The sequence below is a fragment of the Heptranchias perlo genome, chromosome 9, assembly GCF_035084215.1.
Source record: "Heptranchias perlo isolate sHepPer1 chromosome 9, sHepPer1.hap1, whole genome shotgun sequence".
Classification (NCBI taxonomy): Eukaryota; Metazoa; Chordata; class Chondrichthyes; order Hexanchiformes; family Hexanchidae; genus Heptranchias; species Heptranchias perlo.
In genome coordinates this window covers 33,391,686-33,409,748 of record NC_090333.1, presented here as the reverse complement: position 1 = coordinate 33,409,748, position 18,063 = coordinate 33,391,686, and the positions used below count along the sequence as shown (strand labels likewise).

The window sequence follows — 18,063 nt, the reverse complement described above, 5'->3', positions numbered from 1 at the left end:
GGCCAATTACTGCCCCATCAATCTACTCTCAATCATCAACAAAGTGATGGAAGGTGTCGTCGACAGTGCTATCAAGCAGCACTTACTCACCAATAACCTGCTCACCGATGCTCAGTTTGGGTTCCACCAGAACCACTCGGCTCCAGACCTCATTACAGCCTTGGTCCAAACATGGACAAAAGAGCTGAATTCCAGAGGTGAGGTGAGGGTGACTCTCTTGACATCAAGGCAGCATTTGACCGAGTGTGGCACCAAGGAGCCCTAGTAAAATTGAAGTCAATGGGAATCAGGGGGAAAACTCTCCAGTGGCTGGAGTCATACCTAGCACAAAGGAAGATGGTAGTGGTTGTTGGAGGCCAATCATCTCAGCCCCAGGACATTGCTGCAGGAGTTCCCCAGGGCAGTGTCCTAGGCCCAACCATCTTCAGCTGCTTCATCAATGACCTTCCCTCCATCATAAGGTCAGAATTGGGGATGTTCGCTGATGATTGCACAGTGTTCAGTTCCATTCGCAACCCCTCAAATAATGAAGCAGTCCAAGCCCGCATGCAGCAAGACCTGGACAACATCCAGGCTTGGGCTCATAAGTGGCAAGTAACATTCGCGCCAGACAAGTGCCAGGCAATGACCATCTTCAACAAGAGAGAGTCTAACCACCTCCCCTTGACATTCAACGGCATTACCATTGCCAAATCCCCCACCATCAACATCCTGGGGGTCACCATTGACCAGAAACTTAACTGGACCAACCACATAAATACTGTGGCTACAAGAGCAGGTCAGAGGCTGGGTATTCTGCAGCGAGTGACTCACCTCCTGACATCCCAAAGCCTTTCCACCATCTACAAGGCACAAGTTAGGAGTGTGATGGAATATTCTCCACTTGCCTGGATGAGTGCAGCTCCAACAACACTCAAGAAGCTCGACACCATCCAGGACAAAGCAGCCTGCTTGATTGGCACCCCATCCACCACCCTAAACATTCACTCCCTTCACCACCGGTGCACAGTGGCTGCAGTGTGTACTATCCACAGGATGCACTACAGCAACTCGCCAAGGCTTCTTCGACAGCACCTCCCAAACCCGTGACCTCGACCACCTAGAAGGACAAGAGCAGCGAGCACGTGGGAACAACACCACCTGCATGTTCCCCTCGAAGTCACACACCATCCCGACTTGGAAATATATCACCGTTCCTTCATCGTCGCTGGGTCAAAATCCTGGAGCTCCCTTCCTAACAGCACTGTGGGAGAATCTTCACCACACGGACTGCAGCGGTTCAAGAATGCGGCACACCACCACCTTCTCAAGGGCAATTAGGGATGGGCAATAAATGCCGGCCTCGCCAGAGACGCCCACATCCCATGAACGAATAAAAAAAATGCAACGCGAGCCACACTCAAACCAGAGCTTTGATTGAGCAAACCATAGGCGCCGTCAAACAAAGGTTCCTGCAATACAGCAGAGGACTTTTTCCTGGGCTCCTGTACATGATGTATGTATCTGCCATTTGTATTTCTCTCATGCTCAAGCATGGTAAGCATTCAGTGCTTTGTTTCTTTTATTGGTGCAGCACAAAATGATTTACAGATTATGAGGGTAGGGGTTTTCAGAATGCCTATTTGTGGAATGTACTTTGCATTCCTACTGTACTGTGCTGCCTGGAAGTGAGTCTTCTTCCTCACATCTATCTGGGTTCACTGAATCCTAGAGACTGCATTCACATTGTCTGCTGTTCTTCCCAAGCATGTTATACTAGATGCTATTGGGGAGGACACCCTCCTGTCCCTTACATCCTGTATCAGCACTTCCTACCTGATTGTCAAAGCACCCTGTGAGTCCTGGTTGCCTGCTAAGTGAACCCCTGGCCTGCTCTTCTCATGCAAATGTAGGGGTTTAAGTGTCTCCTTGTTGCAGTTAACAGCAGCTCAGTGTTATTATTAGTTCTGCCATTTCACTGGTCAACCTGCTTTGTGGGTGTTATAGCACGCAATTTATTCCTGCCACTGAAACAGGAATATCAGGAGCTAACAAGCATGCGTTAATTCTCCCAGAAACTTTTAATAAGTCCCAGTTAACTGGTTGTGGTACATTAATAGAAACAGGCAGAACAATCCCTGCTCCCCTGCATTAATAATCTCAGCCAACATCTCTCCCAGTCCTTCCAACCTCAAATAAACTGCATCCACCCAAAGGCCAACATTGGTGTTAATGTCAACTAACTTTGCAGTGTCACCGGCTACTGCAGTGCACACAAAGATTTCAAAAAGGATTATCATTTTACTGTCTTACGCAAATGCCTACACAATAATTATTATCCCAATGTGAGCCCCTAATATCTATCTTAAGTGCTCTCTTACCTATTCTAGTGCTTCTACAAGGTGTACCCCAATGGCTGCAGCATGAGAGGTGGAAGGCTTCTGTGGCTCAGTCAAGGGTTCATAAAATGCTTGTGATTGGTGACGTCTAGGATCAGCCTGAGAAGCTCCAGCTGCAGACAGCGGCAACTCGGCGGCTGCCAGCTGGCACCAGAATGGGCATTAATTAAGAAGGTTTTGAGGGTCCAGACGTGCTGTCATCCTGAGAGATGGTTACATGTTCCATTCCCATGAAATGGCTGCTGTTGCTACTGGGCTGTGGCTCAGCACTCCTACTGGTCTGTGGGAGAGCAGACTGTAGGTGATCCGTGATCCGACTGATATCCCTATTCATTCGGTCTGACCATAAACTGCTAGAAGCTAAAGAATCCATCACACTCCTGATGAGTCTTGTAGATGGTGGAGAGGCATTGAGGGGTCAATGGTGATCCACTCGTCGCTGAGTATCCAGAGTCTGCCATGAACTTGTAGCCATGGTGTTGATATGGCTGGTGCAGTTAAGCTCTGGTCAATGCTGAGCACCCATTATGATAATAAGTGAGGGACTTTGTGGTGCTGTTTAAGGTCAGGGGAAGGTAATTGGATCTTTTCTTGTTGGAGATGGTCATTGCCTGGCACTTATGTGACACGAATGTTATATGCCACTTGTCAGCCCTAGCCTGGATGTTGTCCAAGTTCTGCTGTAGGCTGGTATGGGCTGCTTCATATTATTGGAAGAGTTGTGAATGGAGCTGAACAATGTTAGCGAACAGCCCTACTCTTGACGCTATGGCAGAAAGAAATAGCTAAAGTTATTTTGATCAAAGACTTCCGGCAGCAGGGTCCACGATTCTCTGGGAAAAGAAGAATCTCCTAACATCTAACATAACATCTGCTCTTACATAACTTGTAAGAGTGAACCCTGGTCCCCCCATATCTATTCAGTTGAAACAATGGTATACACAAACACAATCAAATCCCTTCATTATCTCATGAACCTCGATCAAATCACCCGAAAGTGTACACATCTCTAAAGTATAAAAACCCAGCTCTTTGAGCCTATCTGGGTAACTAAGATGCTTTAAACTGGGAATTAATCTAGTGGTCCTCCTCTGCACTCTTTCCAAAGCCTCAATATCACCCACCATATGAGGAGACCAAAACTGGACACGGCATTCTAACTGAGGCCTAAACAAGGTCTTGTACAAGAATAAAATGGTATGCTTTGTTTTATAGCAAATTGTCCTGTAAATACACCCTATTCGCTTTAGCTATAGCTTCATGGCATTGGTCATGAGCACTCTGGCATTTTTAGAATATGGTCTGTATGATTATACTGATAGTAATTTAATGAGATCCTTTAATTGCTTTAGCATACTTTGAAAAAATAATACCTGTTTTATGTACAGGTTGCATTCAGTTTGGATGGTTGGAAGAATTGGGTATGGATCAAACTGCATGCAATCCCCCGAGGATTTATGGCTCACATCATTCCGTGTGCTGGGTTGAATTAGATTTTAAAATACAATAGAGGAGGGATGGCTCACTTGGTGGCAGTTTCACCAACCATTCTTCAATCAAAAACAGGTTAACTGGTTATTCATCCTACTGTTGCTTGTGGGATCTTTCTGTGTGTAAAGTAGCTGCCGTGTGATTCATTTCATATGAAGTGCTTTGAGATGTTTGTGAGAAATAAGCTAAGGTGCTATGTGCGATATGAGGAATTTTTTTTTATGCAGCGAGTTGTTATGATCTGGAATGCTCTGCCTGAAATGGTGGTGGAAGCAGATTCAATCGTGGCTTTCAAAAAGGAATTGGATAAATACTCAAAGGAAAAAAATTTTCAGGGCTATGGTGAAAGAACGGGGGAATGGGACTAACTGGATTGCTCTTATAAAGAACAGGCACGGGCTCGATGGGCCAAATGGCCTCCTTCTGTGCTGTAGCCATTCTATGATTCTATAATAAGTGCAAATCTTTGAGGTTAAATTATAGTTATTTTTAATTTTGCTTAAAAGTTACAGTCTTGCTCCTTTAAAGTTAAATTCTTTAAAATCAACATTTTCCTGCAACGAAAATAAAATGATTTTAGTATGGTGCTGCTGTCTAAACATTCACCTGCAGAACACATGTGGAAAATCAGTGTCTAATGAATGAGAATTTAGAAGACATTGAGACAAGGAGTTATTCCCTTTCTCACCAGTAGAGGGTGCTGCTGAATTGAGATTGTTGTAGAATGAATTCCCATTATTAAAGAAATACTTGCATTTATATAGCACCTTTCACGACCTCAGGACTTCTCAGAGTACTTTACAGCCAATGAAATACTTCAGAATTGTAGTCACTGTTGTAACGTCGGAAACGCTGCAGCCAATTTATGCACAGCAAGCTCCCACAAACAGTAATGTGATAATGACCAGATAATCTGTTTTTGGGATAAATTCTGGCCAGGACACCGGGGAGAACTCCCCTGTTGTTCTTTAATATTGTGCCATGGGATCTTTTACGTCCACCTGAGAGGGCAGATGGGGCCTTGGTTTAACGTCTCATTTGAAAGATGGCACCTCCGACAGTGCAGCAGTCCCTCAGTATTGGACTGTAATAACTGTCTGAGAGTAGCTTCATGGTGAAGGCAGGACATTTCTTACTTTGTTGACAAGATTTGGTTGCACCATAATTGTTATCATTGGCAGATAGGGTGTCCATGTAAAAAGCTGTCACTGCACTTCAAATATTAATTTTGTGAAGCTCTTTGAGAAATTTCAGCATGTATAAGATGTTATTGAAGTATAAGTATATATATAGTATATAAGCAAATGTTATAGTCTTAATATTAATAAACCAATAAATAGCTTCTTGAAAGAATATTGGCTTTCTACCTTGGCAGTGGTGAAATGGGGGAGGGAGTTGGAAGGCTAAATTCCTGAAAACAAGGCTGTACAAAAGACTAGCCATAAGTTTGGTATATATTAGGATCAGCTTGCACTGTGGCAGTCACTAGATTTGTGCATTGCAACATTTTGTAATTTAAAAAAAATAATTCCTGAACCAGTTGTCAGGACAGTTGACATTGGTGATGTGATGATGCATTGTATCAACAGTCATATCTTAGCTTCAATCTTTGTTTTCATACAGCTAAAGGATTTCTAAGACAATAGCTCTTACGAAAGTTTTCATCACATGGTCTCTAAGCTTACTGGGTGGCGCAGTGTGTTCTATAACCTTGCCCTTTCACATCTGTGGCCTGGTTTTGAATCAAACCTAGACAGAGGGATTCAGGTGACATAAAATATCAGAGTAAAGCCAAAGTGGTTTAGATATGTTCCATGAGCCCAAGAGATTCTGTTAAAGCTTTAAACTCATTCAATACTTAATTATTTTTAATGATGTTTCAATAAATATAATTTTGACTTTTGTTTGTTGAATAATGCATGGCCTTGGGATGGAAGCAAATATGCTATTGATCACATGATTGGTAGAACAGTTCTGCGGTATGGTTATTTCTTGCAGGGAAGTAATAGATGAGTAGCCTTGCTACATACCATGAAAACTCTGATACTCATATTTATGCAGGTCAAACACTTCATTATATGCAAGTTTGCACTGTTTGCTTGAGTGGACACACCGTCTATATGAATGCTGTATTTATTTGAGACACTAAAAGAATATTGACTCTTCTATCAGCAATACATCTTACCCTACTTTCAAATATTAACATATAACTACACCAGTTACAGTATATATGTATACATACATAAGCTGATGCAGAGACATACTGAGGTCACATGGTACCAGTTGTGAACAAATTGTCATCTTTTATCTAGCGTGTAATATACATGCACAGATACATATATAAACTATTGAGTTTCAGATGTGAGTGAATCATCCGCTTTTACTCAGTATGTACTGTACATGTATAGGAATTGAAAAAATATACATACAGGCCACACCATATCAGATGTTACTAAATTGTCAGCTTTTATCCAATATATATTGCATTGTATTAGATCAGTACATCGAAAATAAATATTGAGCCGGAAATTGCGTGGCAAGGCTGTCCGCACATCCTGCGGACAAACACCATGAAAATACTTACCTTGTGGTCTCCGACGTCCACTTGCTCCCTCTTCAATTTTTTTTAAGTTCAGTGCTGTGAAATCAGTGCAGGTTCCTTCGTATCGATAGAGACAGTGGGAATGGAAGCCACGCCCACAGAATCTGTCAGGAAGAGAAGTCATGCCCACAAGCAGGCAAGTAGAGATCATTCCTTTACAGTTAACTTCTGTATGTTAGTTTAAATAAAAATTTGACATATCTTGTTATAAAAAGCCAAGCAAACGATTTAATTTCATGAAACTTACAGAAGTTAAAAGTAAAAAAAAACTTTTTGATGTTTAATTTTTAATTTTTTTTAAGGATCAAAAAAGTATCACAATAAGAGTAATATGACATTCCACATTTTTAACATTTAATTTTTTGTTGTTTCGCAGTCATTAGCAGTCATCATGCTTTTAAAAAGTAGTGTAGAGCTGGTATTTTCCAGCGTACCTTTTGGTGGCGTAAGTATCTTTGTTCCAGCTGGGCAGATGTTTAGTGATTTTATTGATTGTAGTGTGGCGTGGCCCTTTAATTTGGACCTGTCAAACCGCCAGCGAACCAATGGGAGCACATTTGTGGCTTTAGTCACAAGTGCGCATTCGCGAACTTGCTCCCTGTTTTTGCCGACGGAGAGAGAGGATGCCATTGCAATATGTCGTCCGGATGTGAGTAATTTCTGGGCCACTATGATTTGGTAACATAAGCAACCTTGGATTAAAGCAAATGAATCCACTGGGTATCAAATGTCCTTGCAGCAATCAAAATAATGCATGCTATGATATAATATCAGCATAAGGTTCGCCACACTTTCTAATAAAGCTATAATCGATTGCCAAAGTATTATGCTGGTGTAGGGGACAGAGAGTAAATTAAAGTATGAGACAGGAGCCTTTTAAAAGTACTCTATTTCCTCAAGATAATTGACCACACGGAGCCTCAATTTATTCAGCAGGATAAGGGTTTGACAATGAGCTACTTTTACATTTATTTTAAGTAACTATTTTTGCTGTGTTTTTTTAGCAGTTAAGAATACTGATATAATACATGATGAGCTTGACTTTGGGATGACTTTTTTTCTGCTTGAATCTTTTAGCATCTAGGAATAGGAATTCATTTTTACAATGTTGATTGTTTGTTCGGTTGCCTATGAAATTATTCTTCAGCCTACATTTCTTTACCAGGAACTATGACAGTGTGTGAATTTTGTGCTAATCAAGGTGAGAGGTGTTAATGATATGGATTGAAAATGATTTCACATCTGGCACCTAGTGTTAACATCAAATCTCTCAGATTAGATAAAGAATAGATTAAACAAAGGGTAAAGCTTTTTCTAGACTGCTTGATAATTGGGTGAGAATTGCTCTGATCATTAAGTGTAAATGGCATTGTAAATTAGATTGTCTGTTATTTCTAGTGAGATCGTAAATGTGTTCTTTTAGAACGTGTTTATGATTTTGCTAGTATTAGTGAACAAAGGAAATATTCATAAATGGATTTACACTGTTGCATAGTGCTCAGAGGAATTATTACTCTAGTGTGTTTTAACTCCAACTGCAGACCTGTCCTCCCCATTAGACCAGGAGTAACATCTCCATTTCCTATATCAGATACCCTTATGGTTTTTCTAAGTGGGTTGCCAGTCTAGCACCAATTAGGGCAGCATTGTGCTATGGACTCATGTCCACTGGAGTAAAACAGGCCAAATGTCATATTTTACTTAAGGCCTTTTCAGCTGACAGTAATAGATTTCCATTCTATCAGTCGCACAGATTTGATTTCAGATGTGAAAGTACTTTCACTAACCTATGGTAGTTCAATTTGGTTCAGTTAGTAGCACTCTTGGCACCAAGTTAGAAAGTGTGGATTCATATCCCACTTGAGCACTTAATGTAGTATGAAACTCCAGTGTAGTATTGAAGGAGTGCTGTATGGTTAGAGATGCTAACTTTTGGATGAGATGTTAAACCGAGTCCCCTTTTACTTGTATAGGTAGTTCAAGGGAATTGCATAGATCCCATGACACTATATGAAGAAGAGCAGAAAGCTCTCTTGGTGTCCTGGTCAACATTCCTCCCTCAACCAACAACAGATTAACTATTCGTTCATCTCATATGTTTGATTTTGCCATGTGCAAGTTGGTGCTGCGTTTGCCTATATAACAAAAGTCCTTACAGTTCAAAATAATAAGTAAGACACTTGTGAGGGATATCTGGTCCCAGAATCTTAGATTTTACTCAACCATTGAATAAAAAAATACTGTGTGGAATATGATGATTCCTCAATCATTGGGAACTTTGAACTGTCATACCAAGGAAGACAATGGGTCAAGGATGAACAATGTGGGATGTAAACTTCAATAAATATTCTGGAGTTTTACTTGATTCATCTTTTGGGGCAGGGAGACATTTTACAGAACTTTCCTCCTGAGATGACCTAGACCTAGATGAATTGTTTATGATCTGTGGAAGGAATAGGCTTAATGGACTGAATAGTGTTTCTTGTTCAATGCTTGTTTTCATGTTTATCTACTTTGATCCTATGTGTTGGCCAGAAAATACTAATTTCCAATGGAGCCACAAGTACAAAAATTCTAATTTAACAGTAACCCCCAACTTGACCTGGGGATATTAAGACTGTTATCCAATAAAGGTTATAGCAATTGAGTGCATAGGATCTTCCAGGAACAGGGAAACTTGAACTCAGGAACTTACGTGACAATAATTTCAAGGATTAATCAGTTCTCCATCCCCTATTTCAGGCTAGAATCTATGTGTTTTGTACTGGAACACAGGCACAGCTTGATTAGAGTCAATTTGAGTCAACGTAAACACAAGAACTTACATTTCTGTTGTGCTCATTGTGTATAGAAAAATAGTGTAGTATACTTTACAGGATGGAGGACAAAGATGGACACTAAGCAGGAGAGAAAGAAAGAACTGGCATTTACCTAGCACCTTTCAAGGACCTGACATCCCAAAGTGCTCAACAGCCAATTAAGTATTTTCGAAGATCAGTCATAGTTGCAATATAGGGAAACACTACAGCCAATCTACATAAAGCAAGATCCCACAACAGCAATGAGATAATGACCAGATAATGTGTGATGTTGGTTGAGGGATAAATATTGGCCAGGGTCCCAGAGAGAACACCCCTACTCTTCTTCAAATAGTACCATGGGACCTTTTATGTCCACCTGAAAGGGCAGATAGGGCCCCGGTTTAATATCTCAGCTGAGAGGTGGCACCTCCAATAGTTCAGCACTCCCTCAGTACTTCACTGAAGTGTCAGCTTAGATTATGTATTCAAGTCTCTGAAATGGGACTTGAACCCACAGCCTTCTGATTGAGAGATGAGAGTGCTACCACAGAGCCAAGGCTGACACTGAGAGAAATGGTAAAAGCACAGTTCAACAAAAGGCTTTTAGGAAACCGTTGAAAGCAGAGAAGAAGTGTTTGCAGAAGAAAGCATCTCAGGAGGAAAGTTCTGTAAAATGTCTCCCTGCCCCAAAAGATGAATCAAGTAAAACTCCAGAATATTTATTGAAGTTTACATCCCACATTGTTCATTGATATCATGGTACTGTTAACATTGATATCATGCTATTTGTCTTCACCTTCAATTCCCTCCATGGATGCACTCCACCACACCTCAGTGATCTCCTACAGACATATATCCCCACATGTAACCTCTGCTTCTCAGACACTGCTTACTTCTCACTCCTCATCCCTCCACTTCACCTTGGCAGCCCTTCTTATAGTCACTTTGCCCCTACCCTCTGGAATTACCTGCGCAAACTCGGTATGGGTGAGGACAAGGACCATGAAATTCTATATGTGCTGTTGTTGGTAGAGACAGGGAGAAATTTAGCCTGGAGGTGATAAAGACAAAGATTAGGGTTTCAACAGCTGTGGGGGAAGACACGGGGCAGGTTATGTTTGGAATAAAGAGGTCAGCTGTAAAGGGGTTTACTTTTACAGTGGTGACTTTTATTGGTGGTTTGAAAGAGCATTACCTGAGGCTCCATTAAATTTTCTTCCTGTATTTTCTTGGCATGTCTTTCATGAAGGCTAGATGCCTGAAATTGTGAGCGCTACAAATGGTGTCCCGAAGGCAGCAACATTACATGCCAGTGTATACATACCTAATAAATTGTCTTGCTGGACACATTACTCAGAGAACTACATCTTTATGTCCAAAGTACTTTGCCCAATATATATGCTTTGGATATACATTTGAACGAGCTATAAATTCATAATCTTAGTGTTAATAGGGATTCCATTTCATCTGAAGTAGAGTAGCTGAAAAGCCAGAAGAAAATTATTTGGATTTAGGGAACATCAGGATCTCTGGAATAAAATTCCTATTCAAAGCCAAGAACTGCCCTGAATAATTATTCATCAAGGTACATTGTTACCACATTGGGTCTTTTTTGGGAAGGCTGAGTGTTTGAAAGAACTGGCAATTCCTCACTCCCACCACTTCATCATTGGTGGCTGTTCTTTCAGCTGCTACAACCCTGCCCTCTGGAATTCTTTCCCTAAATCCCTCCACCTTATCACTTCCCTCCCTGCTTTCAAAAGCTTCCTAAAAACCCATCATGTTTGTACTCCACTCCAATCTTCTGTTTCCTTTCTTTTCCTATTTGGTATTTATCTTTCTTCTACTCTGAAAAGTGCTCTGATGTTCTCCTTACATGAGGAGTGTATAAGCTGCCGACTACCAACGTGTGGGTCTCACACAGCCAATGGCAACGCCACCCTAAACTGCTGGTTGTATATAATGCAGGTCTCAGTAAGAAAAATTTAAAAAAATCATGAAGAAAATTGCTGTCAAACTCCAGAAATCTCAGTTACACCAATATAGTTGACTTAAGGTCATGCAGTGCCTAAATTTTGGGGTGTAAATCTACACTAATGCATTATTGGCATAAATGCAGGAACCTTGGGCATGATTTTAAATGGGAAAAACGGGTGGGTTGGAGGCGGGGGGGGGCCGTGAAAATGTTTTAAATCTAAAACCCACCCCAAACCTGCCTCCAACCCGCCCATTTCCGGTTGTAACGTAGGTGAGACGAGGGGCAGGAAACCAACCCGGTCTCAGGAGGTGGGTCAGTCAGTAAAAGCTTTAAAGGAGGCTGCAGGCCTCCATTTTTACAGATTTTTTTATTTTTAACCCTTGGGGGCTGGGATTCCCAGGTCTTCTACTTCACGCCATGTGAAAGGAGGCGAGAAGGCCCGAAACTGCAGGTAAGTACCTTTATAGCACAGGTTGTGGGCTCAGAGGAGCAGGAATGCTACCCCCAGGCTCAACAAGTTTACCTGCAGCGACACTACCAACGCGATCGACTGACCCCCCCCATCATCTCTGACCCCCCCACCCATGATTTCTGAACCCCTCCCCCACGATCTCCGACCCCCGGATGATCTCCGACCCCCCACATGACTGAACCCCGATGACTGAGCCCCCCGATGACTGAGCCCCCGATGACCCCCGATGACTGACCACCACCCGGTGACTGACCCACTGATGACTGACCCCCCCACCCGATGACTGACCCCCCCCCATGACCCCCAATGATTGACCCTCCCACCCCCGGTGATTGACCCCCCCGGTGACTGACAACCCCCGGTGACTGACCCCCCCCCTGGTGACTGAATGCCTCCCCCTCCATGACTGACCCCCTCCCGATGACTGAGGCCCCCGATGACCGACCCCCCCCCCCCAATGACTCCTGATGACTGACCCCCTCCCCAATGACCCCCGATTACTGCCCCCTTACATCAAAATCGTAAGGACGTCTGGGAAACCCGTACCTCCGGGTTTCCTGTCAGGAATTCACCCCCCTGCTCCCTTCCCGGCTCCCCGATAAAATCATTCCCCGCGTGTGAGCTAGAATTTTGCATGGGAGGCGGAGCTATGTAAATGAGCAGCAGAGGGTTTTGGTGGACATATCTTGGAAGCTGTGCAAGTGATTGAGGAGATTCGTGCTTATCGATGTTTCGACATAAAACCAGAATAAATCAGTTTTGAGCAAAGTTCCTTGGAAAAAAGGGCACAACGCTGTTCTTACACCATCGTTATGTCAAAAAGCTCCAGGAAATTCTGGGCCATATAGCTCCCTTCCTTCATTTTTGTCTAAAATGTTGAAACACTTATGAAGGAAGTGGTGCCCGGTGACCCTATGCCTGAAAACTTGTTAAAATATCTTTTGAACAATACACCTTTAATATTTCTGGGGTTTCATCATATAATCCTTATCAGAATTAATTAAATTCATTGGAAATGTTTACATCTCAGTGAGGTTTGGGTTTATAGATAGGACCTCCTAGTGATGCATATATTCTAAATAAATATTCTAATATAATAAAATAGTCTCATAAAGAATCGGAAATCGAAGTCTTCCCTTTCACCTTTAATATTCCCTGCACTAGGGGCGCTCTAAGCTTGATGGAGGAAGAAGTCACAAAAAATACATCATCAGGAAGGGGGCTGAGACTGAGTGGCAACTGATCGAAGTGGGTTACGTTGAAGAGCAGTTCAGGAATAAAACAGGAGCCCAAAGCCTTTGCAAACACACTAAAGAAAGGAACCGCATTCATCACATCAGTGCAGCGCTGCATTGTGTTCGCAAAGGGATTGTTTTCTTTTTAAAGTGAAACCTCTCCATTCATTCATTCCGCAGATCCAAAAGAGAACCATAAATTTGTTACTTCCAAAAGTTCCTTAGTTTACGTTTTCCACAGCCAGCGCTTTCCTTTCTGGACGAACTTTTGTGCTGAAGTTGCTAAAACAAAAAATACAAAGTTAAGGAAAAGGTGGAACGTCCGATAGGGATAACATAGGCGAGAGACTCAACAAAAAAAGTTATCTTAACATTTCGACTACGGATTTTACAACAGTTCCACACATGCAGAGCTACAAATACGACAAAGCTATGCCTGCCGACAACCGAAATGGTGGGAATTCAACTCTCAATAATAAGGATCACAAGAAAGTCATGTTAATCTGCTTGGATCTCTTTTGCTTACTTCTTGGTGAGTACATTTTAAAAGCAATTATATTGCTAGTAGTAATCCATGCTGTGTTGTGTTTACATATTTTCAGGGGCAGGCAGTAGGTGTTGCCACTGTTCTTTAAATAATGCTATAAAATAAAGCAAAGAATCAAACCTTAATAATACATTTTTTAAAAATGGTTTAAACTCCCTTCAGCAACTAGCCCAGGCTAAAAGGTATTCCGCATGTGATCATGATCAGTCACATTTAAATAGATGTTTTTACACATATGGCTGAAGCTTCACTCACAAGCTGTCGGTTTTACTAGAACTTTTATAAGCACAAGTCGTCTTAAAGGGAAAACAGAAGCCAGCGGAATATTTGTATATATTGAAGTATGAAGCATTGCACTTAAGCGAGTAGTTTAATCTATGCGTGTTGTGGATTTGTGAGCATAGTTTGCACAGTGCTGTGTACCTCATATATACACAGACCTGATAATGGCATTTGTCTGTATCATGGTCAGATCCATGCAGAATTTAATGTGCAGTGCACCCAAAACCAGATGTGACCTCGTTTATTACATATTCATGCACAGTATTTATGAGTTAGAAATATATATATATAGAGAGAGAGAGAGAGAAAGAGAGAGGAAGAGATAGGAATAGATTGTGACGGTTAAGATTCCACATGTAGTAACAAATCCAAGTTTTAACCCTTTAGGAGCAGGATATCATTTCACAAAGTAGCATCATTACTATTGTTAATAATGCTTTATGTGGACTACCTGTAGCTCCAGTGTGATAGCAGGATTTAGGATTTAGCTGAGATTTTAAAGGGGGTATGGCATTCCATGCAACTGTGAGCTCTGATTATTTTGCTTACAGCCAATTAGATATTTTTACATGAATCTATAACTTTGGATTATTCTATTTTATGACAGTTCATAATAAAATTTAGAACATCAGTGAAAGGTCTTGGTGAAAATTTAAGGTGGATTTTGAATTCTACTAATATTTGGCTCTTTAAACTGTTATACAGTAATAGGATTCCATTACACGTCTAATCTAAAATTGTAAACAATTTTACAACACCAAGTTATAGTCCAGCAATTTTATTTTAAATTCACAAGCTTTCGGAGGCTTCCCCCTTCGTCAGGTGAACGATGTGAAAATTGTTTACAATTGTCAACCCCAGTCCATCACCGGCATCTCCACATCACGTCTAATCTAAACAGAGGCCTGGAGGGTACCATCACCAGTCGGTGTTTTGACAGTGTTTGGACACAATATGTTTCATTACATGTGGGGAATGCAAAAGCCCAGAATTCTGTTTACTTTCGAAGACAGTAAGCCAAAAGAATATAGTAGCATGTCTATTGAACAGGTTCCATTCGCCTTTATATCATGGTGATGATAAGTCAGTTGGAAAACTGCAATCAATTAGCATAACCAGTTAAACTAATCTAATGTGTGATAGCTACTAATTGAAAACTTATTGGAGGTTCGGGTACATGCACCAATCAGGAGCATGTTTCATGCTCTTGAAAACACATCAAGGTTTTGTTTCTTTGTGTGTGTGAACGTTCCAAGCTTACACCATCCAGTAGCTCAATGTTGTGCTCTGACAGCTTCTGCAAGACTTGGATAGTATTTTACCACAAGAATTGGATTGTTCCTGCGAAATTTAAATTGGGAATTGACAACGATTTCTGGCTTGGGAACCATAAATCTCTGTACGTAAACAATCCACCTGCTCTCACTCATCAAGTTAGTAGGTGTGATCACTATTTGTGATAGCACAATTATATACCTATTTTTCTATGATGCATCCTTGTTGTTGAGAGCTGAATATAAATAGGGGTGTTGGATAGTTTATCAATAAACAGTTGTCAATAACATAATGTCTCACCCGTTTCAATTGTTGGAGGAAGGGGAGAGAGGGAAAGAGAGAGAGAGAGAGAGAGTCACACACATACTATTAACATAATTTTATAATGAAATTATAAGCATGTAGGAGGAGCTTGAATATAGGAGCACTTAATTGGTGCCTCACAGTTCTGCAATACTGTGGAATTCTTGAGACAATGTCTTGCAAATGGAGGAAAAAACTTCCAACTATACCTAACATTTATAATACTTTGTGAGAAAGAGCAAAGGACCTAAAATATATGCAGTCTCCGAAGGATTTGATTTAATATGTTCAAGACAAAACTGTTTCTATGCAATAACCAAGTTCCATTGCTGTGAGCGTGCTATAAGTGGAGACCCATCCTCTTTATCTTGTGCTTTGCTCTGTTTTGCTTGGTGGTACTCAAAGTGATTATTATTTTTGGAGATGATTTTTGAGAAGGGGCTGGGAGAAGTCCACGCAGCTTTTACTTCTAAATAACTGATGAAGAGGCACATCGTTTCTACTAAAATAATTAGATTGACCATGATAGAAGATTAACTTTCTAATTACTACCACAAAACAGCTCGTTGGTAAGATAAGGTTGGCACCTAGAGCTACTGATTTGTCCTTCGAGGTTGAATTGGTTATTAAAATCACAACAGTGCATTATCCATAGACCAACAGAGAGGGACAGTACAGCTTCCAAAATCTACAACAATACTGTTTATCTTTAAACCTGATTCCTAAAACTAGTAGATATTGCATTGTTTCAAAGTCTCCATTACTTTGCTACCATTGATCACACTCTGTCAAATACTTTGAAGTGGATTTTGTGTGGTGTCCACTTACTGAGCATCAATCATTGATCTGATGAATTGTTGCGACATATTTTTTCAATTAAGGTACTTAAGATATCCATTAAGTGAACTTTATCAAACCCTACGAATGTCTTGTAAAAAAAATAGGCTATTATACTTACAAACATAATATGAGAAGCTGAGGACATTTACTCAGATGTTGACATTGCAATAGTACCTCATTATTCTATCTCTCAGATGCAATGGGGCTCCATCATCAGGAGCTCCAGACCTACAAATCAGAAATTCCTCTCACCAATCAATCTGATGAATTGATACCATCAGATCCTTCCATGTGTTAACCAATAGTCCTGGATGAGTCAGGCTAATAGTGGGTATGTGGCGCTGGCAGCATACTTGAGGCTGTCACGTGGATGTCATTACACAGAAATAGCCACACTGGTAATAGAAAAGCTGTTCTAACTATTGCATTACTATCTGAAGCTTCTTCCAATTTTATTAAACGATACAGCCTGTTCATACGAAGAGTTCTCTCAAATATCTTGAGGATTCAGGACTTGCTGCTTTTGGGAAAGCAATTCCTGAAAAAAGTAAACAAGCTCTTCAATATTTATTTATCTGTATAGTCCTTTCACCAACTGTAAAGGTGTACAGAGCTGAGAGTTCATGGGCTCAGTTTTGCAATGGTGGCGGGTTGGCAGCAGGGGAGAGGTGAAGGTGCGCGTGCCAAGCCCCCATAAACAAAACTGACAGGCCGGCTGCCGTCAGGAGCTGCAACGCAAGGGGGTGGGGAGAGAAAGAGAGAGAGAGCGAGACATCACCGGCGCTGGAACGGAAGATCGGTGGGGGGAGAGTGGAAGATCGGGGGGGAGGGGGAAGAGTGGAAGATCGGGGGGGGGTGAAGAGTGGAAGATCGGGGGGGGGAAGAGTGGAAGATCGGGGGGGGTGAAGAGTGGAAGATCGGGGGGGGAGACTGGAAGATCGGGGGGGGTGAAGAGGGGAAGATCGGGGGGGGGAAGAGAGGGGAATATCGGGGGGGGGTGAAGAGGGGAAGATCGGGGGGGGGAAGAGAGGGGAAGATCGGGGGGGGTGAAGAGGGAGAGATCGGGGGGACATCAGTGGGGTGAAGAGGGGAAGATCGGGGGTGAAGAGGGGGAGATTGGGGAGACATCGGTGGGGTGAAGAGGGGAAGATCGGGGGGTGAAGAGGGGAAGATCGAGGGGACATCGGGGGGGTGAAGAGGGGAAGATCGGAGAGGGAGACATCGGACATCAGAGCAGAGTGGAAAGGTAAGTTGATTTTGTGTTTTAACTTCGCACAGTGGTTTTTTATGTAATTTATTTTGTTTCTTTTTGCCTGATCCAGCCCTTCACGTCTGGTTTCACCAGGCATGAATCAGAAGTGGTGGGCAAGCTGCCCAGGTAAGATAAAAATCATTCCAACTACCTAATCTGTCGCAAGTAAAGTGCCTTAAGTACCTCAATGAGGTACATTTGGTTCTTTAACTATCATCCCGCCGGCTTTAATTGCCGGCGGGAATTCCGGATTTGGGACATCCGCACGCACACAGGTGCGTCCATGGGGAACTCGGAAGTTGACGGGTTGGAGCCGGCTTCCGTACCCGAACGGGATTTCCCCGATTTTCGAAGCCCCCGCCCCCCTCCCCGCCAGTCCAACATACCTACAATTTCCCGGGAAAATCGAGCCCCATATGTCTTTTTAATCCATTTCAAATTGACATTACAATTTTTATCTTAAAAGAAATAAGGATCCAACAATCCCTAATAACACAAAATAAAAGACAAGCTCAAAGATCTTTTGCTGGGTGACCTATTTTAGGCAAACAAGTGAACTTACCCTGGTCAGAAACTTCAACTGTTCATTTTCTTTATTAAGCGCTCT

General features: G+C 41.9%; 1 protein-coding gene across 2 annotated transcripts in view; it reads left to right on the top strand.

The window, feature by feature from the left end:
- Positions 1–12,968: 12,968 nt before the first annotated feature.
- Positions 12,969–18,063, top strand: part of plpp3 (phospholipid phosphatase 3) — a 121,322-nt gene continuing 116,227 nt past the window's right edge. For both annotated transcript variants that reach the window (XM_067990139.1, XM_067990140.1), the window contains exon 1: positions 12,969–13,489. In XM_067990139.1, the coding sequence (XP_067846240.1) occupies positions 13,363–13,489 (127 nt within the window). In that variant the 5' untranslated portion in view covers positions 12,969–13,362. The remainder of the gene's footprint in view (positions 13,490–18,063) is intronic.